The 27,957-nt window shown below is 42.8% G+C and overlaps 1 protein-coding gene across 4 annotated transcripts in view; it reads left to right on the plus strand.

Moving 5' to 3' along the window:
* The first annotated feature begins 214 nt into the window (after positions 1 to 214).
* Positions 215 to 27,957, plus strand: part of reck (reversion-inducing-cysteine-rich protein with kazal motifs) — an 80,110-nt gene continuing 52,367 nt past the window's right edge. For all 4 annotated transcript variants that reach the window (XM_074622031.1, XM_074622029.1, XM_074622030.1 and 1 more), the window contains exons 1-2: positions 215 to 424; positions 26,128 to 26,186. In XM_074622031.1, the coding sequence (XP_074478132.1) occupies positions 352 to 424; positions 26,128 to 26,186 (132 nt within the window). In that variant the 5' untranslated portion in view covers positions 215 to 351. The remainder of the gene's footprint in view (positions 425 to 26,127; positions 26,187 to 27,957) is intronic.

Consider the following 27,957-nt stretch of genomic DNA (forward strand, 5'->3'; position numbering starts at 1 on the left):
CTGGGAGGAGAGAGTTACAATTACAAAACTTATTATCTACTATTTTCATAAAAGTAGTCTCTTTATGGTGTTTAATGCCCCAACATCTGGGTGAATGTACCTATAAGAAGACTACATTAAGGACTGGTAGGATATCAACAGAAAGCCTTGAAGGATGGTCCCGTTAACCGGGCTCCTTCTGCGCATGTCCTCTACGGTCCAACCGGACAGAGAGAGAGAGAGAGTTAGAGACAGAGAGAGAGAGAGAGAGAGAGAGAGAGAGAGAGAGTTAACAGGGATTCATGGAGCATGTCCCAGCACCAGTGTTTTCTATGTCTTCTTGTCCACGATGCACTTTAGGATTTCAATAAGATGCGTGTGTGTTTCCAGATAATCAGTTTCTTCCTCGCAGTCTACTTCCACTGCCCGCTGCTCCGAGCTCAGGGTGAGTCTGTCTGTCATTATGTCCACATCTTATGTCCACATCTTATGTCCACATGTCCTCCTGCATCTCTAATGCATCGGTAAACGTGCTGAAAGCGACAGCAGAGTGTTTAATCGGAGTGTAAGCCATCTGCAGGTCGGGTCTAACTTGTTGATCCACTGACAGCTGCTGGAACATCCCGCTGAAGTCCATTCACTAATCTCTCATGTGACTTTCCATCACTCCTTAGTGGAGCTGAACACCTCGCAGACTGCTCAGTAACATGTCTTCTGAATCATCAAGGTCATTTGGTAAATTCGGGTGAACAAAATGTCCAACAGCCGGTACAGTTTTTGTCCGGTAAAGCCTGTCGGTTTCTATGTGTAGTTCACGGCGCTAGCTGCCGCCCACCGTGGGTGATGACCGGGGGAATAACGGGGGGAAACTACTGTAAAAGTCTGAATTTAATCACGTTTAGTGTATTTAATACACGCCGAATTAAAGGCTGCATATTTGATAATGTCTTTATAGTGGTGCTTTTTAGGTTTGTACGTTTGCTGAAAGCAAAGCGACAATATGGAGAGTTAGTCCGTTATTAGGTGGACTGTTAGCTGGACGCTGGTCTGTCTGGGAGGAACGACGCTCCGCAGACAGACGGGTCCGTTAGCGTCCCGGGTGGAGGTCTCTGAGGACAGCTCTGAAGGGTTAATGACTACTATGAGGGACATAACACATGGTGTCCCCGCTGGGCTCCTGGAGGCTCAGAGTTTAGAAAGTATCGCTGGATAGTTGAGCTGGTTTTGTGACAGACAGACAGGAAGCGGATAGGGAGGAAAAGGGAAAAGGGACCGTTACATGAACAATTTAGCACTTTTCCTGCTGCTTGGTTATTACACACAGCTTCTGTTGGATTATTAAGATATTTTAATAATCAGTAGGACCCATTCTGTATTCGGCATCCATCCCATGCCTTAAAAACACGCACTTCCATAAAAACCTCATTATTCCCACATCATGCTCTCTCAGAGCTGGAGTGGTCAACTCTGGTAGACTAATCCCAGGTACTGATAGGAGGATTAGATTATCTCGGCTATAGGTCACATGTGTGGAGCTAGTCCTCCATCATGTCCCACTAGTTGTCTTAGGTGAGAGAGGAGACTACAGGAAGTAAAAGTGACTGGTGTTTTGAGTCTGGCCGCTAATAGAAGTGAGAATGTGTCTCTGTTAGCTTTTCAGGGTGCTAATTCATTCTCTGGGACTTGTTAAGGTAGTCTGACAACACACACACAGAGAGAGGTGTCTCTGTGTGTGTGTTGGTGCTGTAGGACAAGTGGCCTGGACATTTGCTTTCACTTGTTAATTGTGTGAGTCAACATGGAGCTGCCATTTCACACTTTGTTGCCACATTTCGGAGCCATTTGGAGGAGACGTGCTCTCAAGAGACCTCCAGCTGTTGTCCCTCTTTAATATCATTTTGTCCGTTGTGTATCCTAGCCTCCTTTATCACAGTGGGGCTCCATGGACTCTCCGGGTTCTAAATGCTGCTGGGGAGCTCTTTGAAGTCCAGTCCACATGGGTGCAGGATGTGGATTTGCTCTGGCTGAACACCACTACTTTTTTTCTGACACATCTGCCAGGAACATGAAAGAAACGCAGCTCTTTCAGATCCTCATTTGGGGTGCACATTGTCTCCCAGAGGCTTGTGACGATAACTAAGGTCTCAGAAAATCCCCAAAAGGTGTAATAAATAGCACTGTGTGGGAGAGTGATCAGCTGGTTGTGCCCTCAGGAAGATAATGGCTTCTTCCTCTTCTTCACTTATTTGGTGTATGAATTCCATACATTCCATAGTTCTCTACTGAGTTTTGCGAAACTTCTCTCCTTCATTTCTTTCATGTTGTGATTCGGTTATGGAGGCTAGCCATGAGAGAATGCATCTGGAACCAATTTGACTCCTCAAAGCAGAAGGAGAAGAGGAGGGGAGGAGAAGAAGAGGGGAGGAGGCTGAGGGGAGGAGAAGAGGAGGGGAGGAGGAGAGGAGGAGGGGAGTACGGGAGGGGAGGGAACGGCAGCCCCTTTTCTTTCCATGTCCACTGTGAGCAGGCATCGGCCTGAGTCCCACAAACCTAATTATAGTTTTGTGAACACAAGATTAAAGTGCAGCACAGAGAATTGATTTTTTCTTGGTACAGTATAGGCTAGTGATATTTGAATTTACTATGAAATATAATGTTTTTTCCAACCAGCAACCCATTGCTAGTGTTTTGTCAAGGCTAAATATAAAGAAAGAGAAATACACCCGGTGAACATGTGACATATCGTGTATATATATACTGGGAAAAGAAAGTTTGGAAACTTGTGTTTGGTGGATTATTTCTCTGTTGTTACAATGCTAATGGTCATTGTATTTTACATCGTTGGAAAGCCTGTTTATTTACCTTCACAATGATGTCCAACTTGTAAGGATCATGCATTTGTGGGATGAGCAGCACAGCTGATTATGTGGGTAGCGCCCAAGAAAAATGTTCCAAAATGCTCTGCCAATGGTAAACAGTGTATTCTCATAAGGCTACCAGGAAGCCTGCAATGAATGCCCTTCACCGTCAGGCCCGTTTGCGCTGGTGTCGACAACACAGACAATGGAACCTGAACATGTGGGGGAATGTCATGTTCAGTGATGAGTCCAGGTTCTGTCTGCCAAAGTTGGATGGCAGGGTCAAAGTATGGAGACGACGCGGAGAACGCTATGCTGATTGTTGCACCGATGGAGTAACAGCTTTTGGTGGAGGCTGTGTCATGGTGTGGGGCGGCATCTCCCTCACTGGCAAAACAAGGCTTGTCATCATTGAAGGCCATCTCAATGCAGGGAGATATCGGGATGAGATTCTGCAGCCAGTGGCAATCCCATATCTCCACAATCTGGGACCTAACTTCATCCTCCAAGATGACAACGCTCGCCCCCACAGAGCCAGGGTTATCACAGACTACCTCCACAATGTGGGAGTAGAGAGACTGGAACGGCCTGCCAAGAGTCCACACCTCAACCCAATTCAACACTTTTAGGATCAGTTTGGGCGTGCTGTACGTGTTAGAGTGACCAACACAACCACACTGGCTGACCTGCAACCAATCCTGGTTGAGGAATGGAACGCCATCCCACAGCAACGTGTGACCAGGTTGGTGACCAGCATGAGGAGGAGGTGCCAGGCTGTTGTGGCTGCGTATGGATCTTCACACCCGCTACTGAGGCTCCTGATGGTGTATTAAATGAATAAAGTGTAAAATAGCCAATATGTCTTGTTTGTTCCTTGTTACTGATAGAGAGTTCAATCATCCAATCCACCAAACAACTCAAAACAAGAGTCAATACCAACAGGAGAATACACTGTTTACCATTGACGGAGCATTTTGGCAAATTTTTCTTGGGCGCTACCTACATAATCAGCTGTGCTGCTCATCCCACAAATGCATGATCCTTACAAGTTGGAAATCATTGTGAAGGTAAATAAACAGGCTTTCCAACGATGTAAAATACAATGCCAATTAGCATTGTAACAACAGAGAAATAATCCACCAAACACAAGTTTCCAAACTTTTTTATCAACCTAAAAATCTTAAATTGCGTTATTATCGCGTTAACTTTCACAGCCCTAATTAAAATATTTATTTGCGATTAATCGCATGATTGTCCATAATTAATCTCAATTAATCGCAAATTAACCAAAATGTACCTCAAAGGAAGATTTGTCAAGTATTTAATACTCTTATCAACATGGGAGTGGACAAATATGCTGCTTTATACAAATGTATGTATATATTTATTATTGTAAATCAATTACCAACACAAAACAATGACAGATATTGTCCAGAAACCCTCACAGGTACTGCATTTAGCATAAAACAATATGCTCCAATCATAACATGGCAAACTGCAGCCCACCAGGCAACAACAGCTGTCAGTGTGTTTTCATTCACATATCTCGAGGTCAGAGGTCAAGGGACGATGTTAGGGCTGTCAATCAATTAAAATATTAAAATATGTATAATCTCATGATTGTCCATGGTTAATGGTGAGTCCCACTATCGACTCCTGTCTCCTAACTGTGTGATATCATTCCTCTTTTGTAAAACAGTTGTTACTGAGACAGAGGAGGTTCCATTAAAGTGACTGGTGGAACCCAGATAATACGCTACAGTATGATAGCTCCTGCTCTGTTTTGGTCTCTCTGGGTCTCCATCCCCTCAAAGGACAGCTCTGTCAAGATGGCTTGCTTTTCACCAAAGCTATAGAACGCTATGGAACATTGGCATAGCTTCATTTTGCCACCTCGAGCAGATCCTCTATTCCAATGGAAGAAACTGATTCCTCCACGGAATTTCTGCATTTTAAGTCCTGGTGTGTGCATGAGGACTTTCACCATTTGTACCACAAGTACATTCAGCACTTTTACTTGAAACTGAGCTACCTGATTATTTAAAGGTAGGGTTGGAGTCTTCCACCAGCTGCTAGCTTGACAGCTGTGAGTACTAACAGTAGCCATGTTGGTTGTTCACGTTCATAATGATCATTTTGGGGGAGTGTCTTTGCGGGGAGGCCTGAAGGGACTGACTGTCAGTGTTGCCGACTTGGTGACTTTCTCTCTAGATTTAGGGACTTTTGGAGCTGCTAGCTACTTTCATTGGTAAAGAGTTGGCAACACTGGGCTGTTGTTGTTGTTTTTTTTTTTTAAATCTAGCGTACTCTTGTTTCTCAACATTACCAACCCTAGCTTTAAGTAAATGAGTGACTACTACTTCCACCATTGAACCTTTCACAAAATATTCCCTAATGACAAAAGCCCAACTGTATTTGGATGTCAGACTGCAACAGTCAAGATGTTTAATGTTCTCTGAATTGTTGGCTGTGTAGCTCTTCATTTAGTTAGAAATAAGTAAAGGACTATTCCAGGATAATTAAATTTTCTGCTCATTTCCTGAAAGTGTTCTTCCAGTGTCTTTATCATGTTACACATACCGTATTTGTTATATTTATCTCTTCATTCTCCCCTCAAAATGAATTATTCTTTCCCAGGAGCACTCCAGGAAGAAATGCAATTAAGCTGTACTTTTATACAATCAAACTTTGTTTTCCATTTCATTTGAATGGGCTACAGTTGGCTTGACTGGGTTGTTACTGACAGAAGGCAGGTCCAAACAGAACCACAGAGGTTGTATTGTGTCAGTTGATTGTTGATCCATATTGTTTTTGTTGTACTGCATTTCCAATAATTCCAATATACACCTGAGTTTCTGTTTGTAGAAATGATAGGATGGTATGGTTTGGGGCATGTGTTGTATGTTTTAGATGATCTAGTTTAGGGCTGCGCAGTATACTGTACGTACACGTTTCAGCATCAACATTGAAATGTGCGCATGCACAATATTAGTCACATCGCAGGGACGTGCAATGTCGTCGAATGAACTCAAACACGTCGTGCTACAACTAAACTGGAAAAACAAAGTTTGGAAACTTGTGTTTGGTGGATTATTTCTCTGTTGTTACAATGCTAATGGTCATTGTATTTTACATTGTTGGAAAGCCTGTTTATTTACCTTCACAATGATGTCCAACTTGTAGGGATCATGCATTTGTGGGATGAGCACTACAGCTGATTATGTGGGGAGCGCCCAAGAAAAATTTGCCAAAATGCTCCGTCAATGGTAAACAGTGTATTCTCCTGTTGGTACTGACTCTTGTTTTAGGTTGTTTGGTGGATTGGATGATTGAACTCTCTATCAGTAACTAGGAACAAACAAGACATATTGACAATTTTACACTTTATTCCTTTAATACACCATCAGGAGCCTCAGTAGCGGGTGTGAAGATCCATACGCAGCCACAACAGCCTGGCACCTCGTCCTCATGCTGGTCACCAACCTGGTCACACGTTGCTGTGGGATGGCGTTCCATTCCTCAACCAGGATTGGTTGCAGGTCAGCCAGTGTGGTTGTGTTGGTCACTCTAACACGTACAGCACGCCCAAGCTGATCCTAAAAGTGTTGAATTGGGTTGAGGTGTGGACTCTTGGCAGGCCGTTCCGGTCTCTCTACTCCCACATTGTGGAGGTAGTCTGTGATAACCCTGGCTCTGTGGGGGCGAGCGTTGTCATCTTGGAGGATGAAGTTAGGTCCCAGATTGTGGAGATATGGGATTGCCACTGGCTGCAGAATCTCATCCCGATATCTCCCTGCATTGAGATGGCCTTCAATGATGACAAGCCTTGTTTTGCCAGCGAGGGAGATGCCGCCCCACACCATGACACAGCCTCCACCAAAAGCTGTTACTCCATCGGTGCAACAATCAGCATAGCGTTCTCCGCGTCGTCTCCATACTTTGACCCTGCCATCCAACTTTGGCAGACAGAACCTGGACTCATCACTGAACATGACATTCCCCCACATGTTCAGGTTCCATTGTCTGTGTTGTCGACACCAGCGCAAACGGGCCTGATGGTGAAGGGCATTCATTGCAGGCTTCCTGGTAGCCTTATGAGAATACACTGTTTACCATTGGCAGAGCATTTTGGAACATTTTTCTTGGGCGCTACCCACATAATCAGCTGTGCTGCTCATCCCACAAATGCATGATCCTTACAAGTTGGACATCATTGTGAAGGTAAATAAACAGGCTTTACAACCATGTAAAATACAATGCCAATTAGCATTGTAACAACAGAGAAATAATCCACCAAACACAAGTTTCCGAACTTTGTTTTTCCAGTATATTTTGCTGCTTGATACAAAAGTGAAACTCGCACAGTTCTCATTTTTCACGACTAATCCAGTATTGGAGTCTGCTCGAGGATTCAACTCTGCAGGTCAGAGACGGTCGTTGGGTGTGGGAGGACCCTCTCCCCGGTGCTGGTTGGCCCTCGCCGTGCACATTTCCTCCAAGTGTGCCATTATAGTAGCAACCCACCCGACCCGTCTGGAAACACGTATCCCGTCTCGTTTACCTGCTTTGTGGTTGTGACTTTTTGCTGAGCCATTACTAGGGGTGGAACAGTTTGTGTATTTGACCCGAACCGTTCCGTTCAGGACCTTCGGTTCGGTCCGCAACACCCTTTCGGTTCGCCGTTATCCAAACAGCTGTTTATGTCTACTACTCGTACGCGCGGAACAGAAACTCTGAAGCGTGAGTTTTACCCGGAAAGTTTTGGCATCGCACCAGAAATGATAGTCGGGCTAAACTGACAACGATTTGTGTCAAACTGTACGCCGACACTGTTCAACTGAAGTCGGGTTTATATGTGGACACTTGAAACATTTAATTACGACGGCATCACCCGAATGTGTCAATCAGCGGAGCGAAACAAAAGCAGACTGGACGGAGAGTCCGTTCCCCTGCAGCGTTCAGACAGCCTCCCACTGCAGGTCCACACCGTGACAAAGTAGTATCTGATGCTATAAGAGTGTTCATTGCTGCATATACTACCACACTCCATCATAAACAATACAGAATTAATAATATTTAATGCTATAAGAGTGTTTATCGCTGCATATACGACCACACTCCATCATAAACAATACAGAATTAATAATATCTAATGCTATAAGAGTGTTTATCGCTGCATATACGACCTCACTCCATCATAAACAATACAGAATTAATAATATCTAATGCTATAAGGGTGTTTATCGCTGCATATACGACCTCACTCCATCATAAACAATACAGAATTAATAATATCTAATGCTATAAGAGTGTTTATCGCTGCATATACGACCTCACTCCATCATAAACAATACAGAATTAATAATATCTAATGCTATAAGAGTGTTTATCGCTGCATATACGAACACACTCCATCATAAACTATACAGAATTAAAGCAGATGGTCAAAGAGCGTGAGCCTTCACGTGTGAATGTTAGTCTGTTGTGCCTGCCCTGTAGAAACTAGCATCAGTTGAGGATTGACCAACAGCCTTAAGATGGAACATTACATTTACATTACAGACATTTGTGATTTTATTTTTGTAATTAATGTTTTCTTATTGACAATATGTCAGTATTTGAAGGTCTTAACTGTTATAGTAAGAATTATGACCGATGAGCCACTGTTGAATGAGTGGGAGATAAAAAGCTCTAAGTTTTTTAGCATAGTTCTGGTTGAGCTTATGCTTCAATGTATGGCCTTAGTTATAATTTCATCATATTTATATGAAAATAACAAAGCTGTTTGCACTAAAGACTGTAGAAGACCTATTCTTTCAGTTAAGATTTGTCAATGAAGGATAGTTTATGTTCCTTATGGAAGCCATACTTTTGTTAAGGCAAACATTTGTTAACTTATTTTGCCAAATAAATGAAAAGCATGTTGAAATCAGAAATTGACCTCCACGCTGTAACATAAATGTACCGAACTGAACCGAAAACCGTGACCCCAAAACCGTGAAATGAACCGAATTTTGTGAACCGTTCCACCCCTAATCATTGCCATTCATATCTATACAACCAATGTGTTTAAAGTATTTTAATTTTGCTCTCAAAGTGCACCAGATTGATGTATTTAACTTTAAAATGTAGCCTACACAATTTAGGGTGAATATTGCTGTATTTTTTCATAATGCCATACACAGTATATCACTGAAAAAGAAATTGTTGCAATGTCAGTTTTTTCCAATTTCGTGCAGTCCTAATCTAGTTATTGAGTGAGCTCCAATCAGTCTGATGTAATGGCAAAGTGACACATCAGTCAGAAGCTGGAGTGCATGTTGTTGCTGTACAAAGAAGTTCCTGAAGCACCGTTGAGTGTCTGACTGGAGGATGCAAGTTAGTGTTAGCAGAGTGTTTCATCGGACGCTCTTTTCTCTCTCTTTCTTCCATTCCAGTCTCCTATTTAACAACCTCAGTCTGTCTGTCCGTCTGTCTGTCTCACCCTATTCTGTAACCGTTGTTTATCCAGTTAGAAGCTGTGCTCTTTTCCAGCAACAATCGCTTCACATTCACACAGTTAAAGTCACGGAGCTGTTGGTCATTTAGCAGCTGCACTGGAGCCGCTGAGGGTTCAGGTCCTTGTTTGGGGGGTCCGGTGCATGCGGCCGCACGCAGAATACTCGCTATGTGGATTGATGCACGTAATGCGGAACCAAAGTTCACGTGCGTGAGTTTCTTTTAGACATACGCCGCTAGAAACATTTGCTGAGGTTGCGAGCGAGTCACAAATGAAATGAGCACAAATGGAAGACCTGCCTGGTCCAGCAGACCACGCCTGGACCAGTAGACCACAGACCATGGATGTAGAAGAGGGACCCTCTTCTACATCCATGGTCTGTGGTCTACTGGACCCTTTTCTACATCCATGGTCTGTGGTCTATTGGACCATCTTCGACATCCATGGTCTGCGGTCTACTGGACCCTCTTCTACATCCATGGTCTGTGGTCTATTGGACCCTCTTCTACATCCATGGTCTGTGGTCTATTGGACCCTCTTCTACATCCATGGTCTGTGGTCTATTGGACCCTCTTCTACATCCATGGTCTGTGGTCTATTGGACCCTCTTCTACATCCATGGTCTGTGGTCTACTGGACCCTCTTCTACATCCATGGTCTGTGGTCTATTGGACCCTCTTCTACATCCATGGTCTGTGGTCTATTGGACCCTCTTCTACATCCATGGTCTGTGGTCTACTGGGCCTTCTTCCACATCCATGGTCTGTGGTATATTGGACCCTCTTCTACATCCATGGTCTGTGGTCTATTGGACCCTCTTCTACATCCATGGTCTGTGGTCTATTGGACCATCTTCTACAACTATGGTCTGTGGTCTATTGGACCCTCTTCTACATCCATGGTCTGTGGTCTATTGGATCCTTTTCTACATCCATGGTCTGTGGTCTATTGGACCCTCTGTGTCCATCGCTCACTTTATGCTCCTCTGGGAAGTTTAATTAATAAACAAATAAGTAAGTAAATAGTTAAAGTAATATGCATATTTATGATATTTCCATTGTTCAATACAGGCCATTTCAGTAGAAACATTACATATATGACAATAGAATAGAAATAATATTGCTTTACTTTTGTATGTCACTTGTAGGTGGATGTTTTACTGGCGTCCGGTTGTCACTTCAATCCAAAATGGCGGAAGTTCTGCTGTTGATGTTGCAGTGGAACGAACAATTTGCTTTCACTTCTTATCGATATACTGTACGTTCTTTGCTTCAGTGCTCCACTTTGCTAAAGTTATGTCCAAAGAAATTTGTCTTACAAAGTTAATTATTAATTATAAAATTCTAAATGTGCCCAAACACTTCCCTTTATTAAAAATGAAGAATCACCGTTGGGAGTAATGCCAGGCTCAGACTACACAATATGTTTGACAGTTACGATGGTCACTATGTCAGATTAGACGATTGAGAGTCATACATTCTTGTCGTGACTCGGCCGCAACACATGACAGACTACACGCCGGTCCACTGTTCCGACAATACAAACTCTCCCGGCACCGCCGTCTCAATATACGGGCTTACCGGGGCTCAAGCACCCCGGACCAGACCATGTAAAGGGGCCCACGAGGCCCCCCAAGGAAAGAATAAAAATATAATTCACAGGGAGAAGCAAAAGCGGGAGTGCAACTGGATGCAGATGGATAAGTCGACACCCTCTGACGGCCGTGTCGGGCTGATATCGTGTAGTCTGAACCGGGCATAAGGCGACACTCTGACAGAACTTGGCTCCCCTCTCACCTGTCAACTGATAGAGATGCACTCGCATTTAAACAGCTGGCTGAATGTAGCTGAAACGTTGGAACAATTTTCCTATCAGCCCCCCCACCCCTCCTCCTCTGTTCTCACCCTCTATGTGGCCATATGCCTCATTATGTCATTTCCCATTACACACACAGGATACAGTAGGTCGGGTCTGCATCCTCCTTTGATTCTGCTAATTGAATATGAAATGAAGGGGCAGGACATACTCTACCATCTGGAGGTGTGTGTGTGCGTGTGCGTGTGCGTGTGCGTGTGCGTGTGTGTTTGACGTCTGTTCTTTCTCTGATAGGATTCAAGCGTTCCGGAGGTTTCGTGGATGTGTGGCTGGTGTGTGTGTGTGTGTGTCTGTATGTTACCTAGTTTACATCTGGTCAGCATGTGACTGGTCACTCAGGCTCCTTACATAACCATATATACACACCAGAAAGTGATGGATGATACCAGATACTGAGATGCAGATGAAAATAGTGGCATCATATGAAACTAGAAAACCTAATCCATTTGTACCAACCACGTCATACTAGCTTCCAAACTTAGCTCCAAATTTAGGCTAAATTTTGGTGAGGAAAAACTGACACGGCCATTTTCAAAGGGGTCCCTTGACCTCTGACCTCCAGATCAGTGAATGTAATTGGGTTCTATGGGTACCCACGAGTCTCCCCTTTACAGACATGCCCACTTTATGATAATCACATGCAGTTTGGGACAAGTCATAGTCAAGTCAGCACACTGACACACTGACAGCTGTTGTTGCCTGTTGGGCTGCAGTTTGTCATGTTATGATTGGAGCATATTGTTTTATGATAAATGCAGTACCTGTGAGGGTTTCTGGACAATATCTGTCATTGTTTTGTGTTGTTAATTGATTTCTAATAATAAATATATACATACATTTGCATAAAGCAACATATTTGCCCACTCCCATGTTGATAAGAGGATTAAATACTTGACAGATCTCCCTTTAAGGTACATTTTGAACAGGCAAAAAACTGGTGATTAATTTACGATTAATGGTGATTAACTATGGACAATCATGCGATTAATCGCAATTACATATTTTAATCGATTGACAGTCCTAATTCTATCATAAACTACCCCATCACCATTTTAAACTGAGCATTTTTATCTTTTTTCACTTCAGTAACTTCACCTGGCAATGTTTTATTTTACCCCACCATCTATCATTATGCATTACATACAGTACATTATATCATAAAACATAATATTACAAAGATGTTAAATATATGCTGCAGTTTGACATGTTATGATTGGAGCATATTGTTTGATGCTAAATGCAGTACCTGTGAGGGTTTCTGGACAATATCTGTCATTATTTTGTGTTGTTAATTGATTTACAATAATAAATATATACATACATTTGCAGAAAGCAGCATATTTGTCCACTCCGATGATGATAAGAGTATTTTTTTATAACTTAGGGCACATTTTGAATAGATACAATTACAATTGATTAACTATTTTAATCAATTGACAGCCCTAATTTAAAAGCATGGTTTACAAGACTGCAAATTCTGTGTCAGTGTTGGAAGAGAAACATCAGCTGAGCGATGGCGCTACGCTGAGTCCTTGATGAACTAGCTAATGGCCACTGTGTTTTTTTTGCCTCTCAACATTTAGTAGTTTGTGAAATAGTGGCCAACACCCAACAGTGTGAGGGTTGCCAACTATGTCCAAAGCTTTTTATAGCCGCCTCCTACGGAAAGTTGTCAGATTTTAACAATCCTAGCTGAGGCGCTGATGTAACGCAGCCACTTCATATTATATTTGAGATCCACAATACACATGCACACACCAGGGTCCCAAATGAACACCCACCAAGCGCCATATGCACCGGGCAGATTTTTCGTTTGGTGAGTAAATCTGGGAAGCTGAGAGTCTCTACCGCGTTGTAGTGTCATTTACGGGCGCGCTGCTTCTACCCTTTGCTCTCTGTGTCGGAGTTTGACACACACACACACACACACACGTGTTTTTAAGCGGGTCTAAACTGTGCCGTGACACTGACCGTCTCAAGCACTCCTAGTTTTGCGGCACTTTTTTTTTTCATACGTGACATCGGCTTCTCCGCTAGACTAGCATCTCACTGGCGTCTTATTTCCATCCTGTCGTGGTGGATGGTTGCATTTCATATTGCAAAATTATTTTGTTTAAAATTTTGCTCTGGCCTCTTCTTAAAGTATGTATTCAACATAATACCTGATTATCTCAGTGAAATGTAATGAAACAAATGTATATGTGACAGGGCTGGGACCATCTCCCGATTCGATATGTATTGCGATTTGATGTTAGGATTTACTGCGATTTTTGTTAACTTGTTTACCACTACACCATGGGAAAAAGCAGAATCATACACTTCTAGGAAGTATATAGGAAGATTTAGGAAAATACCTAAATGAATACAGTAAAAAACGTTTGATTTCCATCATGTATGTAGCCAGAGATGTCCTGCCATTATTAACTAAACAAAAAAATCATAGAATAAAGACATTTCCCTCACAGATTAGTTGTATTTTATTTTTAATTTATAAGGGGCATGTAATGTTTTATACTTCTGGTGAATATAATCAATCAATCTTATTTCCATAGATGTGTTTTGTATATACAGTTCCCTTTGTTAACACCTTATTTTGAAAAGTGGACGTAGTCCCACGTGTCTACTTCCTCTAACTTCTCCAAGGTGGTCTCTAGCTCTCCCGTCAGCTCCGTTCTCTTTATCCATCCATGGTCAGCTCCATCGGGGCCGTTTCAATGCAGAGAACACAAATGTCAGTAAATGGGCGCTCTACAGTCGTAGCGTCGGCCCATTTGACCACGGAGATGAGAGCGACGGCCGACTCCACTGCGTGTTACCGCCATACCATAACGTTTCCTGTCCGTGACAGAGTTAGCATGCAGCTTTAGCTCTGCTCTGTCTAGCTCTGCTTTTCCTGTCAATGTGTGAAACCCAAAGTGTTTCCATCCTTTACTGGATGTGTAGTGTTTACCACGCTGGATTTAACATGTGAGGGTGCAGGTCGTATCCACAACGACCCTCCAATGTTTTATACTTTTTCTTTTTTGGCTCGCGGCAGCCGGCTGCGGTTTGTTTTGGGACGGAACGGATATGATGTCACGGTACTCAGACTACAACAATAAAAGCGGTATCTTCCTTCTACCTCCGCATAGACTCAAATGAAGCAAATATATCAATTCTAGCATTAAAAAATCTATTTCAAAATCGTAAAAAAATACATATATACATAGGTGAATCCATTTTTTGTCTGTTGAGTCAATAAGTGAATTTGGGATACTGGCAACCACACAGAAACAGATCCTCAAACAAGGCCGCTGAGTCCTGTAGAAGCCATATTTAAGTCCATCACAGGAGAGTAATGAAACAGAGCAGGACGTCGGCCTGTCTCTCTCACAGATGAGATGTCAGTTTGAGACGTCTGGCAGACGATATTAGTTCTGTATCAGGAACACATAATTGTTCCATGCATCAGTGTCTCTCACTGAACGCTGTCAGAGAGGATGAAGGAAACTTTATAGAGGCACAAAAGGTTTTCATTGTATCACATGTTACCAAATAGGTCCATCTTGACTCAGTTTACTCTCATTTCTTACACTTTTGTATGATAGGGATTACTATCAAATCCAAATGCCATTCCTCTTGTAAGCTTGGGCAGTATCTATTTTTTCATACCTTCATATCTTCCTGACATTTCACTGACATTTCACATTTCTTTTTACATGATAAATGACAATGCATAGGAGAAAAGAAAATCAGTTTTCTACCAAACATGCTCTGGTGATCCTTTAATGCTCAGCTCCTTATGGCAAATCTCAATGAATCAATGCACAGGAAGTGACCTTTGACCTCCATCCATTAAACTCTTCCCCCACGGAGTCTGCAGCGGCTCTGAGGAATGCAGGAAGGAGGGCGGTAGCATACAAGAGGCTTCTCTGCTCTGTGCATGTGTGGCTGTGTGTGTGTTCCTACACACAGTAACACACGTCACCGTTGTTCATCTGTTCAACGGAATCATTGAAGAAGTCAATGTTTTATTTGCCTCTAGCAACATCTTAAAGATGAAATCTGTAACTTCATGTCATTAGAACGGGTCCTCTGCATGGGGAGTGGTGTTAAATGTTAACATGGCTGCCCTGGCTGTCTGTGTGCTGCTACTCCGTCATTGCTCTGTCTGGCTGGTAATGACAATAATGTCAAACAGTTCATTGTTTTTTTTTTGTTTCAAAATTAACAGTAAAACAAGATAAAAATGACAAAACTTACAGCTTCCGAGTTGAGTCACAGACAGTATCGATCGGTATCGATCCATCCTTTAGCTTCGGTTTTGAAGTGAATCCTGCTGTGTGCTGACCCTCGTTGAGAGAGAGTTTTTCAGTTGTTGTGGGGACATTTAAGGTCTGAATACGTGTAATCCACTGGGTCTACACATCCTCTGATGATGGGAGTACAGGAAGGAGATTCTGTTGGTCCGTGCAGACAACAACAGAACAAGTAGTGTGCTTTGCTGTGTTAGCAGGTCGCCGATAGCCAGGAAATCACAACGGTGGAGAGGGAGTTGGATTCGGCAGGTATACTCCATGGGCGGGGATGGAACTGGAGATGGCTCTATGGCACTTGAACTCCATAGGACATCTTACAAGTCTGACTAGCTCGTCGTTACACACGTTTTTTGAGTGGAGCCGGAGAAAAAGAGAGAGGATGGTCTTTTCTGACACTTTGACGGAGGTTGGAGATTACCTGATCCTGTCAGATGGTTTGATTCACAGAACCATCTGAAAAGGCAATTTAAATAAATCACAGTTGTATTTAAGAGTCTGCACCAGGTTAGGACAATATCATCTAAAAACATCAGCTCTTAAAGCTAGGTCTTGTCGGTTTAAACTAATTAGGACTGTCGATCAATTAAAATATTGAATCCCGATTAATCGCATGATTGTCCATAGTTAATCGCAAATTAATCACACATTTTTATTATCTCTTCAAAATGTACCTTAAAGGGAGATTTGTCAAGTAGTTATTCCTCTTATCAACATGGGAGTGGACAAATATGCTGCTTTATGCAAATGTATGTATATAATTATTATTGTAAATCAATGAACAACACAAAACAATGACAGATATTGTCCAGAATCCCTCACAGGTACTGCATTTAGCATAAAACAATATGCTCCAATCATAACATGGCAAACTGCAGCCCAACAGGCAACAACAGCTGTCAGTGTGTCAGTGTGCTGACTTGACTATGACTTGTCCCCAAACTGCATGTGATTATCATAAAGTGGGCATGTCTGTAAAGGGGAGACTCGTGGGTACCCATAGAACCCATTTACATTCACTGATCTGGATGTCAGAGGTCAAGGCACGATGTTAGACAATGTTCAAATGTAGAGCAAGTTTGGAGCGTTATTTAATCTCCTTTGTGACAAGCTAGTATGATCTGGTTGGTACCGATGGATTCCTGAGGTTTTCTAGTTTCATATGATACTCTAGCTTTAAAACTGAGCCCGCGTTGAGTTAACTTTGACAGTCCTAAAACTAATGCATTATACATATATGAAGGCTATTAAGAGCTAAATAAAGGGCAAAAGTTGTCCCTCAAATAGGTTTTAAATGTCCTACACTGCTGATCAAATTCATGAGTTTTACTGTAGTTAAGGGGAGAATGAAACCAGGTATTAAAACTGAATATTCACAATTCTTTAAAGCAAGCTTATTATTGTATATCTGTGTGGTTGTGAATGATTGGGGGCTCTCTCCAGTCTCTTATTGAGAAATATCTCTTCTCTTTGATTAATATGCTGCAGTTTATTTCCTGCTGTGTCTTTCATACACTGCCAGAACATCCAGCCCATTTATACATATATGAACACCTTGGCTGTTCAATCAGGGAAAAGCGTTGAATGAATGAAATGAACAAAAAGTCATCTTAATGTAGTGCTTTCTGAAACCTGCAAATGTCTTGAAAAAGAGTGGCGAGCCACATTGCGATGTCCAGTCCTTCCTTCCACTCATACATACACTACACACCAATGGAACAGGCTGGCAGGAAACCCAGAGTAATGTTACAGATAAATAGAAGGGGGGTGCACTGAAATTCCTCTCCTTATCGTCCCAGCAGCTGGCTCACAGTCGTGAGCGTGGCTGCTATTTCCAGATTGTTTGTCGTAGTTGAAATGGTGCTTTTCTATCTTTTTAATTAATTACTAACATTTCTTTTAACCATTTAACCGATAGCGTTAATTGGTTAAAATGCTTAATGTCGGTTAACGGTTAAACGGTTCATTATTAACATCCCTAGTACACATACTGCACTGCTACGTTCACAGCTATAACACCACCGACAGCCCCACACTCACCGCCGCCACACACACGTGATCTATCGGACACTCGCTAAAGTTAAGCCGGGTGGACAAGAGTACACCGCCGTCACAGATACACGCTCTGTCTCTCGACCGGACACTTGCTAACGTTACGCCGGGCAGACAAACAGCTGGCAACCTCGCAGCTGAACTAAATGGTGCGGTGTAGACTTACTGAGTCAATACACGCAGCATGGTGGCTGCTAACTCTCCTGGATAGGTGAACTGTGGGACTCAGCTCACAGCAGCTGGTCATAAATGATGGATTTAATCAGTTTGAGCATCAGCTTTTCGTCGCTGGGCGACTTGTTAGGCACTAAAAATAGCACCTATGCATGAAATGCACTAATGGTGTCGGTTAATAATCGGTTAGCGAGTATCGGTATCATCATGTTCTGCTCTTTATTTTTTATGGCGGTGGGAATCAGCAGACAGGGAACGCCAAACTTGGCCGTGGATGTGATTTTTGGAATGTTAATAATGAGCCGTTCACTGTTCGGTTTACTAAATCAATTAGACTGTGGTTGACTGTAAATGTGTGCTGTAAATCACAGCTGTTGTCAAGTAGCAATTTCTTTTTTTTGAATTGTTCATGATGTGACTGAGTTTAAATTGTGTGCAGCTTCTTCTGGATTTCACTTTTCCATCAATAAGTAACAGAATATGTATGGAGATGAATTCAACATGTCCAAAACACGTTGCCACAAGGCAGTTAGAATCACATCCAGGGCAGAGTCCTGCTAAATGATACACAGTTGGTATTTGGTTTTCATTTTATTTCTGGGTTTGCTTCTGGGTAAAACAAAGAACATGCGGGTCAGATCACGGGATAATGGATTTGTGTTTTGTTTTTTACTTTACTCCCTTGATACCTTCCTGCTGGATACCTGTGCTGCAGCGGCATACAGAGCTTCAGAGAGACGGGGATCAGAGCGGGGGGGCGGGCGGATGTCAGACAAGCTATTAAGCTATATAGCTATATATAAGGCCTAATATGTTGTTGAGTTGCCTCTTGATGCAGTCTATGTCTAAGGCTTTTATTGTGAAAGGTCAGAACGGTATGAGTGAAGCTGTTATGCGCTGCGGTTGACAATGTGGGAGTAATAAAGTGTTTGTCATGGCAACGCAACCCTCAGCCGCACGTGTCCTTAATACGTCTTGAGTGCATTCACACCCGTACTCAGAGCTGTCCACTTGGGATTGATGCAATCGTCACCCCGATATTTCTCTTTGACTCATAGATGGTCACCAGCTGGCGGCGTTTACACCAGTTTACACCACATCTTCACCACATCCGTGTCACCACTGACAATTCAGATTTGGGGTTTCTTGTGGAATTCCCATGCAGTCTGAAGATGCCTCTTTTTGCTGCTTGTTTGTCTCTCTTCTGTCTCTTTGATGGTGTTTGGTTTGGATGTGATGTTTTTGAATTCTTAACATGTCTTCACAGACGTGGCACTGATGCATGCAGATAATGGTGTGACTGATTCTGGTATTTGACCATCAGGTGCTAAAACTAAATCCTGCTAATGTGATTTGCAGGTGGGACTTTGAACACAGACACAAAAGACACAATTTACCCCCTTAGTGTTTTGAGTAACCCCCCCTAGTTGGACCCCATGCTCCCCCTGGAGAGATCTCAGACCTCATGCTGACACTTCCCTTATCTCTGGGGATAAGCTGTGTTTGTATGTTGACAGATGTACTTACACTGTCCGAAATTAACTTTTTGACCCACCGGCCAAGGTGACTGGTAGAAGAAAAAAACACCGGCCAAAATAATAAATTGCCTTTTTGTGTCACATTTCCATTTGTTTCAGTACATTTCATTGAGATAATACGGTATTATGTTGAAAACAAACGTAGAGAAGAGACCAGAGCAAAATTTAAAGCTTGGATGGTATCTATTTTGTATACCTTCCTGACATTTCACCGGGTAAAGGCTACCAGAGACGGGACCAAGTCATTGTTTTGTAAGTCTCAAGTCTGTGCACTCAAGTCCCAACTCAGGTCTCGAGTCCTCAACAGACCATATGCGCTCTTCACCAAATGGAACGCCATTTTAACAGCAGAGTAACTGGATCCAACTGGTGCTCAGTAACGTAACGGTAGTTCTTCATGGTTTTCTCCTGAAACTTGATTGGATGCTGTTGGATTGGTTCAAACTAAGTGGATCTGGGGGAGTTAAGTGTAAGATGGTCAAATGCAAGTCCCAATAATATTCACCGGAAATACAGAGTCCAGAGTTCAATAAAACAAAACACCACTTTTCAGAGATTTAGCAATAAGCAACAAAAGATAGAAATTCAGTTTGTTCAGTTCAGTTCAGTCCCCCCCCCCCCCACCGAGTGAATCCTCTTCCAGAACAAATCAATAAAGGATCTCTGATCAGTTTGTTCAGTTCAGTTATTTCCACACGAGTAATGGAACTATTTTGGTACAGATGTTTATCCGCCAGTGTGGCGGAGAGCCTTCTAAGACTTACTCGCCAAACGGAAAATCTACCTGCATATGGCGCTTGGCGGGTGTTCATTTCAGACCCTGTGTACTTGGATAGTTCAGGTTTCAAAAGCTCATTTCATACATAAATCATGCAACATCTGTTGCTTCATCTATCTGTTAAAGTGATGGCTTGTTGTCATTCAGATACGTAAATGTTCCTTTCAGAAATTCTTGTGTGATATTTGTCGCCTGGTGCGTGAGAGGGCGTCGTGACACTGCTGGGTAGGAAACTAATGATATGAAAGAAGAAGAGTTTTCGGTTCTCTCACGGGTCAAGTTTCCATCCAAATGTTGCACAAATTTCAACAGAATTTTCAGAAAATTAGCAAAAGAAAATGCAAATGAAAGCATGCTTACTGGTATGGGAATATTATCGGATGCATCAAGACAACCAACCGCCAAATGCAGATTTTCTGCTTGGCGTGTAAATCTCAGAAGGCTAGTCCCCTTGGCCGGTGAGAAGAAGCTCATTTGGGACACTGGTGGTACTAATTCTCCAGTCGTCTGCTGTAGAAGAGCTCCTTTATGGAAATATGCCATATATACTTTTATTTCATCTACTAAGGCCTTTGCTCACCAAATCTGTGTTTTTCGTCCAAAATTGTCGCACATTTAAAAATAAATACACGTTGTGTCAATCACATTTACACACCGACTCTGAAACTTTCGTTCGTCATTAAAATTTTCGGACCAGGTTACATTTTTTTTCACATTCTGTCAAAAGCCAAAAGAGGTTGTTTGACCACTCAGAGCCACCGTCTGTGCAAACGTCATCATTCAAAGTGATTCACGTCTCCCAGCACAAAGCACTTTACCATAAAGAAATAGAAGAATACAGAGACGCAGAATTTAAAGATAGATTGCGTCAGGTGGTTGCAGAACAGCTTAGAATCAGGAATGATGTTACAGCGGTTACTGTTTTCTATGCAGCTAGACGATAGCTTCTTGCTAATGTCATTCATTCATTACCCAACATAACTGATAAGCCATAAGAAAAGCTTAAGAAAAGCAAATAGTCCTTTTTGAACCCATTTAGTCTTCCAAATGTAGACACTCTGTCAACATAGTAATATTCACATTGCAGTTGCACATCTTTCAATCCAACATTCCTCCAGTCCTCACTGATGAGGAACACCCCTGTGCTCTCAGTGTCCACACAGGTTGTTGTATCGCCGTATACAAGAAAGTATAAAGTGTCATTTGGATGTCTGAATGAAGTTCAACAGTTGAGCTGAGGGGCTGACCACACTGTACTTCATTCCACAGACTGAATGGAACAATGCAGCTGAGGGGGGAGTTTTTGTTCCTGTTGTGTGTATGCTGAGCCAGAATGGGGCCAGCGCTCATTAGCAGCCAGCCTGGGGCCTCATACTGTACATGACTGAATGGCCTCCATCATCCCTCCCCCTCCCTCAAATTATTATGTCACCTGCCATTGTTTGGAAAAGCTGTTTCTGTGTGTGTGTGTGTGTGTGTGTGTGTGTGTGTGAGAGAGAGAGAGAGAGAGATGGAGGGGGAGGGAACGAGACTTCATTTGTTCTCGGTTCATTTAGGCCAGAAAGGTCGTGGAGAGATGAACAAAATCAGCATAATAGAGTCAAGAAAAGTGTATTTCCAGCCCTACTAGCAGCATGGCTCTATGGCTGGTCGGTCCACCACTTTGGTCCAGATTGAAATACAACTGTGATATGGATTGCCATGGCTTGGAATAGACATCCATATTGCTGACTTTAACTCTAGGGCCACCAGCAGGTTGACACATTTAACCTTCTCAACAACTATTTTATGGGATGTCATGTAATTCTTTGCAGATATTCTTGGTTCCCAGAGGTGAATAACTTTAATAACTTAGGTGATTTTTCAGGCTTTTCGTCTTAGCGCCACCATCAGGTCATTATTTAAATTTTTCCAATACTTTGGTTTATGATCAAACACCTGAAAAGCTTATGACATCCCCATCAAGTCAGAAGGATTCCTGCTCTGGGGACCGTGAACCAATCGTCCAGTAACTGTTGACTTACTGTATTTCATTCTGAACCAATGTGGTGGACCTACATTGCCATCAGAGCCATGCCGCTAGCATACATTCATCTCTTGTTATATAAAAGTTTCTTTTATACACATGTCTAATCATTATTTTGCCATCCTGAACCTTAGCCATCGCAATACCTTAATAAATTGAGGTTGATCGCCTTCATGTCCCTTCAGTCATCCCCCGTCCAACACAGTGGCTCATCCAGACTTTTCTACATATCTGATTGAATCCCGTTAGGCTGAGTGTTGTCTGTAAATAACCAACATGTTAATAACCAACAGTTTGATCTATACGCTGAGATTTAGCTGGAGACGACAGTCTGATGCTGCTATAACGTTAATGTATGACTGTATTACTGCAGCAGCCTCCCTCCCCACGCTAGTCACTGCCACCAGCATCATTTAGCCATTTAGCACACTGACAGTGAATATTCACGTATCGTATGAGTCTCAGATCTCAGTGTGAAAGCCTCATTAACCCGCTACACAACAGCTTTTCATCATTTCCTCTCCTGAGACGGAGAGTTTCTTTCCCCCAAAAGGGAGCGCAGCCTCAGAGAGGACGCCATGCTGATCTGGTCTATAGCTTGGAGCCATGAAGCCATGCTGGTCTGGTCTATAGCTTGGAGCCATAAAGACATACTGGTCTGGTCTATAGCTTGGAGCCATAAAGCCATGCTGGTCTGGTCTATATCTTGGAACCATAAAGCCATACTGGTCTGGTCTATAGCTTGGAGCCATAAAGCCATGCTGGTCTAGTCTATAGCTTGGAGCCATAAAGCCACGTTGGTCTAGTCTATAGCTTGGAGCCATAAAGCCATGCTGGTCTAGTCTATAGCTTGGAGCCATAAAGCCATGCTGGTCTGGTCTATATCTTGGAACCATAAAGCCATGCTGGTCTGGTCTATAGCTTGGAGCCATAAAGCCATGCTGGTCTAGTCTATAGCTTGGAGCCATAAAGCCATGTTGATCTAGTCTATAGCTTGGAGCCATAAAGCCATGTTGGTCTAGTCTATAGCTTGGAGCCATAAAGCCATGCTGGTCTAGTCTATAGCTTGGAGCCATAAAGCCATGCTGGTCTAGTCTATAGCTTGGAACCATGAAGCTTCTCTATTAGATCTTTTTTAGGACGTGGCAGGGGAACAGATCAGAGATCAGCGTTGACAATTTATTGTTGGTGCAACCAACTACACAGTAACTCTTCAGCATGGCGTTATTACTGTTAGCGGTTTGTTTAAAGTAGAAGTTTAGAGACATGTTTCAACTTCTTCTGTTTACTCTGTTACCGTCTACGAGGGACACGGGATTAGTTTCCCGATTGATTTTCAAAGGTTTGAATGTCACCCAAAAGTTTTTTGACTGCAGTGAAAATTTTGTTTTTGAAAGGCTAAACTCCAGCAAATATGGACTGAAACAGAATATTTGGAAATGATTACATCTATCTTTTTTCAATGAATGTTGACTTCATTTGGACTTTACAATACTGGAGATATTGGAAATGTTTGGATCACACGATGTGCAGATTCGAATGCTGGGTCGGGCTCGGGCATGCATCAGGCAGTAGGTACCGGAGAGAAATTGGAGTGGGAGATAAGGCAGCGCTGCAACTTTTTTTTAAAAATCCACTCTGTGCTCCATTCAAAATCCTCCTGCTCGTGCTCCACTCAGCTCACATGCTCTGTCACACACACACACACACACACATTGTGGAAGCTCCTCTGTCGAGCATCATAGATGAGTGTAACAGACCCAGTGATGGAAGCCAGATACTCCTGTGTCAGGCAGCTGAAGACACACCACCGGAGGGGTTGCTCACACACACACACACACGAGCATACTGATAAGCGGGTGCTATGGTTCTCATCGGCCTGTGTCAGACCTGTCAAGTAAACTCACTCTCCTTCAAGTCTCATAATGGCTGCCAGCAGTGGTCAGATTGGGAGAGTGTAACAGAGGAGCTGCTGGCTGATGGAAGAGAGAGCTCCAAATAAGGACAGACATACAGCAGAATTTAAGGCCATACTCATTACTCTCTCAACTAGATTCATTTCAAACCCTTTGTTTGAAATAACTGCAGTGTATATAACTTTTACACTTCAGTTTTACATTAGTAGATTAAAAAGCCATACGTAGACCATGTCCACGTGTGGAAACACATCCTGTCTGTATCACTTGGGAGGTTTCAGCCTCTCAGTAGAGTGCTCCTGAGATGAAATATGTTTGTAGGCCAACCAAGAAGTTGGCATTGCCGTGGTTCCCTCCACTAACAGCCAATGGGATTGTTCCATTGGGTTTTGGATTATTGCAGAAAATCAGCTCTGTGGCAAACACACGTTTATAATACTGACACGTTTTGTTCAGCAGGATAATCTCCACACATGAACACCACTTTTTATGATTTTTGAAGCTTGAATGCAATCGCCAAAAGTAAAACACCGTTGGGTCCCTGGCACTTTGGTGCTCGGGTCCTAATTAAAGACAGTAGAAGAGACAGAGATGGTGGATTATAATAGAGAATCCACTGTCCCACTGCTTGCTTGTCCTTCCGTTCAGTACTGGAAGAGTCCAGCTCAGCATCACTGTGTTAAAGTGTCATGTGAGGTCCACATAGAGATATGAGCCAAGTCCCTTCCTGGAACCCTGGGCTGGGCTGTGGTTTAGAGCTCTGCCGCCAGCCAACATCCCTGTCTGTGTGTGCGTTTATCACTTCTGCTATCACTTCTGCTTAGCTATGAGACAAGTACATGTTATTTCTATGTGTGTGTAACGAAGGCCACTTCGTTATTAGTGACGGCTTTGGCCTGTTATATAAATATTGCACAGTTGGGTTTTGTATTGGAACTTTTAACAAATAACTTAACCATGCACATTAATAACGGTACTTTGGTAGCGATATTTGCACTTTATTAGCAAGAGTTGCACAGAACATTTTGCACAGTGCATATTTGCGCATTTTGTATCAGGTGTTTATGGACTATTTTTGAATATTTATGGACTATTTATTGAACCTTTAAATGGTGATTGTGTTGTCCTCTGGCAGGTGCCGGGGTGGGTATCCGGCTCCACCTGAAAGAGAGTGGAGTTAGATTAGGCTCCGACAACACCGTTGTCGAAACGTGTTCATAATGAACAAACGATAGTTCAACGGTGTTCTGTGTAGGTTGATTAACATTGATGTGCTATATATCGTAGTATAAAGGGTGTGCTAGTGCATTAGTTTAGCACATTTTGTTAAGTTGTTGCATAAATACTCATCTGTCCTCTCCTTTGTCTGCTCCAGGGTGTTCGGCCAAAAGAGTCCCCCGGTGTACAAACACCTACATAAACGTTCCGGGAGGGATCAAGTGGGAGTATAGGAGAAGGGTGGATTTGGTAGTTGGTTGTACTAGTATTGTATATGTATTGTAATTATGTTTTGTGTGATTATTTTGGGGGGAGTTAACAGCAGTAAGTAGACCTTTGGGAATATTATGTGTAAAACATATTCTACATAGTCTATGGTAGTACAGCCAAGTGATAATAAATTGAGAATACCTGTTAATGGTAAAATCCAATATGGTCGACCGGTGACACAGTATCAAAGGTGCACGTTTCCATATGTCTGTGTTGCTGGTCAGATCTCACTATGTTGCTGTCCTGTTGGTGCTGCTGAAGCTGCTTGTGGATGAACCACACATGGCTGGTACACCTTACCATCGCCTTTGCGTCTTTGTTTTACTGCATCATCCAGCTGCTAAACTATCATTCTAACAGTGGGATATAAATGTCGCCTTGCAACACTCTGTGCGTACAGAGGATGAATATATCTCTGCAACAGCACCAAATCATCCTTCAATCAATATCTGAAGGATGACAACAACCATTTCCCAGGTTTTAGTCAGTCTCCCCCCCCACCTGGTGTTCATCTTCCCAGAGGATGAACCCAGTTTGGACACTCTCTGTCCTCTAGCGCCATCCTCAGGACAAATTAATGATAATGCTGTACACTAATGGTAATACCCTAATAGCAGTATCACAACTAAATGTATGCATCTGTCTGCAGATCCCTCCTGTTGCCACCATGCTGCCGAGTTCTCACCTTGCAAAGAAGCTTGTGACCAGGTATGAACACACACACACACACACACACACACACACACACACACACACTCACACACACACACACACACACACACACACACACACACACACACACACACGCGGGCGCCCACTCCTCAGCCCATTATAGTCGGCCTATGAATAGAGGTTTTTGAAGGGGAGTGGGGTAAAGTTTTTTGTCTTTTGGCTCTTTGAAGTGAAGAAAAAAGTCTCACCCTGTTTCAATTGGTAGCAGGTGACGCTCTCTCTCTCTCTCTTTCTCTCTCTCTCTCTCTCTCTCCATCCCCCTCTCTCTCTCTTTCTCTCTCCCTCTCTCTATCTTTCTCTGTCTCTCTGAAGCCTCCATGTCCTTCTTTATGGTCATAAAAGAAGCTTTTCTCTGCAAGCAACAAACAGACAGAGAGTTCAAACCTTACTCCTGCTTTTGAAGTGGGGGGGGGGCACTGAAGAGGGAGCCTGGACAGAACCTATTGTGCTCTTATTGGCTGACATCACCACTTTGCTAGTCAAAGAAAAGAAAGAAAACAGATAGAAAAGGACATTAAATGAAAGATGAAGACGGTAAAGTAGTGGGGAAATGGGAGGGACGTCTGAAGAGAAAGAGTGATAATGATGGAGAAGGAAAGATAATGGCCTTTTAGAAGTGCAATGGCCTCAGAATACCCCTCAGAAGTTGTGCTTAAGGTCTGGAGTGTGTGGGTGGGTGTGCTTCGGTATGAGGGATGGGGGTGGGGGTCGGCGTTAGATACACGTAACCACCAGGACCATTTTAGCTCTAATGGAGGCTGGTTACACCCAGAAAATGAGCGGCTTCAGCTGTTCTGCTGATTACACATAGAAGCTAAAATAAAGATCTTAATGTGGTTCCAGGCTCTGTGGATACTGCTGGTTAGGTACATTTCAAATAAAAGGGGAAGTGAAGTAAGTGCAGTTGATATCAGGGATAGGATTCAGAGTCAAGGGTTTGATATTATCATAGTGTTTTCAATATCTGGATGGTCCTTGTGCTCCAATAGACCTATCAGATCAATTTCATCCTCAAATATGTCTTGAAGGTTCTCGATACGACATCCAGAGCATTAATATAGCAGCAGACAACTCTTGTCCATGTGAAGATATAGAGGAGTAATGTCTGCCTATCACGCCAATAAGTCATTCATTAATGTTATCTGACAGACGGCGAAAATAAATACTCAACAGAATACAGAATACAGTTCCTACAGAAAACTCAGGCAAAGACTGCACAGAAGCAACAAACACTGGAGGACAAGAGAGGGAGGGAGAGAGAGAGAGACAGTCCGTCGAGACAGCGACAAGGCCGAAAAGATTACAGAGAGGGTTTGTTGTTTTATTAAAAATAAAAAATAAAAACACATTGAGGATAAGCTTGGATGCAGGAAAAATTTGTATGAACGCGATGCAGAGCTATTCAAGCAGATTTGATTTTAATAACTTAAATGCACTTGGACATGTTTTACAGCACCGCTGTATTATCTAGGAAAATAGAGGTGGATCATGACTTGTATCGGCGGATACTCGGTGTTAAATGACTCGGATCGGGGGCAAAAAAACGTTATCGGGACATCCCTGATAAATTGTACAAATGGGGATAATGGCTCCCTTTCAGATAGTCTCTCCTCAAAAGACATTCATGGTGTTTCACTCAGCTGTACATAGAACAGGACTAGGTTGACACCTGGAACGAGTAGGGTCAATATGCTGAATTGTTACACAGCTAGTCAGTGGGGGTATCTATAATATTAAATGTTCATCT

Source organism: Sebastes fasciatus, chromosome 21, assembly GCF_043250625.1.
Source record: "Sebastes fasciatus isolate fSebFas1 chromosome 21, fSebFas1.pri, whole genome shotgun sequence".
In the NCBI taxonomy this organism is placed as follows: domain Eukaryota; kingdom Metazoa; phylum Chordata; class Actinopteri; order Perciformes; family Sebastidae; genus Sebastes; species Sebastes fasciatus.